This window comes from Parasteatoda tepidariorum, chromosome 9, assembly GCF_043381705.1.
Source record: "Parasteatoda tepidariorum isolate YZ-2023 chromosome 9, CAS_Ptep_4.0, whole genome shotgun sequence".
Classification (NCBI taxonomy): Eukaryota; Metazoa; Arthropoda; class Arachnida; order Araneae; family Theridiidae; genus Parasteatoda; species Parasteatoda tepidariorum.
This window is the reverse complement of record NC_092212.1, coordinates 58,933,340-58,938,185: the sequence shown is the minus strand read 5'-3', so window position 1 is coordinate 58,938,185 and position 4,846 is coordinate 58,933,340. Positions and strand designations below refer to the sequence as shown.

The 4,846-nt window shown below is 27.6% G+C and overlaps 1 protein-coding gene across 1 annotated transcript in view; it reads right to left on the bottom strand.

Moving 5' to 3' along the window:
• Nucleotides 1–1,777: 1,777 nt before the first annotated feature.
• The window catches only part of LOC107453151 (inactive hydroxysteroid dehydrogenase-like protein 1), a 15,886-nt gene continuing 12,817 nt past the window's right edge, over nucleotides 1,778–4,846 (bottom strand). The window contains exons 7-8 of the mRNA XM_016069853.4: nucleotides 3,435–3,662; nucleotides 1,778–2,055 (exon numbers count right to left, since the gene is read on the bottom strand). Of these exons, the coding sequence (XP_015925339.1) occupies nucleotides 1,954–2,055; nucleotides 3,435–3,662 (330 nt within the window). The 3' untranslated portion in view covers nucleotides 1,778–1,953. The remainder of the gene's footprint in view (nucleotides 2,056–3,434; nucleotides 3,663–4,846) is intronic.

Below are 4,846 nucleotides of genomic sequence, written 5' to 3'. Positions count from 1 at the left end.
CAATATGGAGACATGCATTAGAAGCAAAAAAAAAAAAAAAAAAAAAAAAAAAAAAAAAAACAAAGAATAAAAAAGTTGAAATTTCTATAAAACGAATAAAAAAAAAAGATGATTTGAAATCAAGAAAATCTAAATTGACGAAAACTGCTGCAACAGAACTGGACGTTCTTGATTCAGAAATTGTCAAACAAAATATGTTGAGAAATATTATATAACATAGGAGCCCCTGAGTTTCTCCAGAAGCTTACAGTATTACAGAAATAAATTTAAAAATACTGGAAAAAAAAGAAGCTAGTTTTGAATTGATTTTTCTCACAAGTTGCATAATTCTTCTATCTAAACTTTTTTTGGTACATAATTAACTTTTCTTGACTTTTTCCCCTTTATATTTCAATATTATCTTTTAAAAGAAAAGTCAGTTTGAAGTGAATTGGTGATTTTTAAAAATTAATGTAACAAGTGTTCTAGTATGTTTTAAGAGTAAATATTATTTGATACATATCTCGCAGATTTGATTAACCCTTTATATCCTGACGACACTCATGCATTTGGTTCCACTTAACATTAAATAAAATAATATTTCCATAATCGAACAGGTTTTCTTAATCTTTTTATTTAAATAGTTTTCATATCTAACTACAAAAACACACTAAAAGTTTAATCTAATTATGATAATTAAAAATATGTTTCACAAGTTTTCTGAATATAAAATTTGGGATATAAAGTGCTATTACGCAATTCAACTTTAATATATAAGTGTTTATCCTATTCAATATATGATACTTATGACTAAGTAGCATATTATAACTAATTGAAACTGCAATGTTAAAAGTTTTGTTGGAGTGGGAAACGGCGGGTCAGGAATTTTATTGTAAAAGGTCAGGAAAAACCTGCAAAAGTCAGGATATTGTTTTCTCAAAATAGTGTAGGAACCCTGTTAATATTAAAAAAATAAAAATAATAATAGCTCAGCTGAATATTGTTGACTGCATAACTGATAAAACAAATAATTTTTAAATTTTAAGCAAAGTAATTTTAAAGTAAAAAAAAAATTATGAGCAACCAAATAGTAAGATCATCTGTAGGCAACTAACAGATGTCTAAGCCTCATTAAGCAATAAGCTCGCTCAGTTCAAAATCTTCTAAAGTTATATGAAAACTGACAAAAAGGTTAAATCTGTTTCAATCTAAGGTAAATAGTAGAGATATTCCCCCTTTCTCTTTTTGTTAAAAATGACAATTGTGAATTTAAATGTTTTGAAAACAAGCTTATTTTCTAATGCTACACAGACAGTATTTTTTAATGACTTCTTTCATCAAAACAAAAATGTATATGGAATATGTATTTGGTGTATTTTAAAATAACTATCAAACCTGATTCAGTTAGAATGTTCCCTAATTTTTTTACAATTATGCAATAAATTCTGTGATTTTTTTTATTTTTTATAAAAGTAAAATTTGTTAATAAATTTAGTTCACTAGTTATTAGTTTTACAAACCTTTAAGTTCACTATTAAAAAATAACAAGATAATAATTTTACAAGTTAAATACTCATTTAATTTATTCTTTTCAATGAGTAAAAAATAGCTTCATTTCCTTTTTCTTTTAATCAGCAAAGACTAGTTATTTTCATTAAAAATAATATTTTAAGACACAACTTATTCTTTGAAAAAGCTACTCTTTCATAATATAATAACAAATTTGTAAATGTTACATACAAAAAAATTATTAAATATATCTCAAAATAGTGTATGAGTGTAAATAAATGCAAAACAATAGTATAACAGGTACATTTATTTACCATTCTCCATGAACAATAAGCAACAAAGAAATTTCACATTTTTAAACATATGATAAAATATCATATCAAAACATTAAGTAACTAAAAAGTAAGTATCACAGGAAGCCACCAAATGAGGTATAAAAAAATAATAATAACACCCAAATAAAGATCATTCAGATTTCGGCAATCTCTTATGATTATCAATAGTTTTCTGCATCAACCATGATACTCTATACCACAAGAATGCTGGTGTAAGCTCATACATCCAATACTAAAACAGAAATATTTCATTAGAAATTTGCGGAAAAAAATACTAAAAAACTTCAGCAATAAAGTATATATTAAAAAAACAAAAAACAAGATAGCCATGATTTTAATTATTTGCTTTTAAAAAATAATTTAATTTGAAATTTTCTTTACAAGCTATGAGAAATAACTAAACTTTGAAAGATATTAGTGCCAGCCATATTAGTCGACCCTCACTTATATGGTACTGGTCATAAAAAGGAAAAATAAAATTTCACTCTTGGAGAGGACACAAAAACAACATAAGATATGTGTAGTTTTTCTAAAGTAAGAACTCCCCATGCCATTCGTTCGGACCCGTTGCGGTGACTATGGTAACGAGGTATAATTATTTCAAGAAGCGGTGAGAGGTCGGCAAAAAAAGGAATATTTTTCTTCGGTCTGTTGTGTTAGCCCTAGAGGGAAGAGAGGCTACCCTCCCTGAAATGCGCTATTCTTGTTTCCATAACAGCAGATGGCATCAGACCTAGTGGCGGTGGGAGTTCTTACCGTAGACAGACTATACAGTCTACCCTCGTTACTATGACCTTGGTCATACAAAGGAAAATTGTCACATGTGGTGAGTACACAAAAATAGCATAAATAAGTATTCATAATTTAAAAAAATATTATACTAATTTGGACAGATCAATTCTACACAGCAGTAAGAATTAGGAAATAATAATTAAACATAATATAATTTATTTCATAATAATATACATAAAAGTACCATTTACAATAATACATTAAATTTGAAGAATTCATTTAAAATAATTTCATTTTGGTCAGCAATTTTCAATAAATAAATCCAAATAAATGGAAAGATTAAATGAAATCGCCCAAGGGAAACACAGAAAGAATGAAATTTTTAAACAAGAATTATGATTGACAAATTAATTGTACTTTTTGAGAAGAAATTTACAAAGATTGTGAATGGATCCTTTTTACTTAATATCAATTTCCCCATGAAGATGTAATATATAATTTAGAATATTAATATGAAGTAAGGCATATTTCACTAGGCTGAATCTAAAGTTCATTGAAAGGGAATTCAAGATGTTTCACATTTAATGTTAAATACTAGAACTACAGTTATTTTTACCAGAAATAAAGAACAAAATAATAAAATTATTTCAACCCAAATTAAATGGAAACTGAAAGTGATAAAAATCATGGAAAGTTTAATATCAACTTATTAGTAACAAAAATTACCACTGAATTACAGATAATTTTTCAATACATAAACAATCTACTCCTAAATTAGAGCCTTGTGAGCAATGCATGGTAAAATGTGTTGTGAAGTGTGAGTGAAAAAAAAGTTATGCTATTCAAACAAAAATTTAAAAAAAATAAAATATAACTTACTTGTACTCCATGTGACCAAAATCCTGTTGTTCGATTTGATACCCCGATGGTCTGGATGGCACTTTTTACAAAGCGTTCGGGATCAGGAACTATGAAACTGGGACGCTGAAGAAAACTGCTGAATTTTACAAGGTTGGTAGCAATGTAAGATGGAACCAAACTTTGCACAATAATGCCCTCATCTTTGTATTCATAGCATAAAGCTCTTGAAAACCAGTCAACAAATATCTATAACACAATATTATTTAAATAACAAATTATTTAAACACATTATTTAAATAACAATAACACATTATTTAAACACAATATTATTTAAATAACAATAACACATTATTTAAACACTATATTATTTAAATAACAATAACACATTATTCTAAGAAAAAAATTCAAATGGCAAAACAAATAAAACAGAAAATGGATACATAACTAGTTTGTTTTATGTGCATGCTTAGTTTAACTGAAATGTTAAACTACATAGACACATAAACAAATGACAGTTAAATTTAAATAAAATGTTGTGCAAAATATTTTTCTTCTAACCAGGCAATGATATCAGGTGTAACTTAAAATCTTGATATTAACCCCTTGATATATGAAGACGTATGGGAGATGTCATTTGTTTCTAATGTCAAAACAATAACTGACGTGTCTCAGACGTCTTCAACAAAGAGATGCCAACTTGCTCCGGTCAGCAAATTTTAAAGTGGCAGTTAATCAATTGTGATACTTGGTTTAATAAATTCAATTTAGTAGATTTTTATCCACCACTATTTCTAAATAATTTGCAGGCTTATATAATTCACCACTTTATAGTAGTTATGTCATGCTATACCTTTTAAAAAGCAAGCAAAAATAGTCAAATATTTGAAAAATTTAGTTTGTAGTTATTTACCGTTTTTTAAAATTATATTGGCGTGTCCGGAGCAGTTGGCATCTCTGTCAACATTCCGTTGCGAGTTGTTGGTTACAGTGCAATCAAAGATCATTTCATATCAAGAAATCAAAATTTCTGCACAGTTTACAGTTTTAATTTGATATATCAAGGGGTTAAGTAACATTTATAGATCTAGGTCATTTTAATGGTTTGCAAGCAATTACAATTTCAAAAAAATGTCACATTGATGCAACAGGGAAATACACAAATTTTTATTAAAAAGACCGCCAGTTATGACAGTAGTCAGAGCCGGATTATACCTTTCGTAGGCCCTAGGCATAGCCAATTTTTGTAGGCCCTAGGCAATTAAAGATAAACTTCTGAATACTTTTCCTAACGTTCACATTGCATTAAGAATATATTTGTCGATTCTTGGATCAAATGCAGAAGGAGAAAGATCTTTCTCCAGATTAAAATTGATAAAAAATTATTTGCGTTCAACAATGAATCAAGATCGTTTGGCATCGCTCGCACTTAT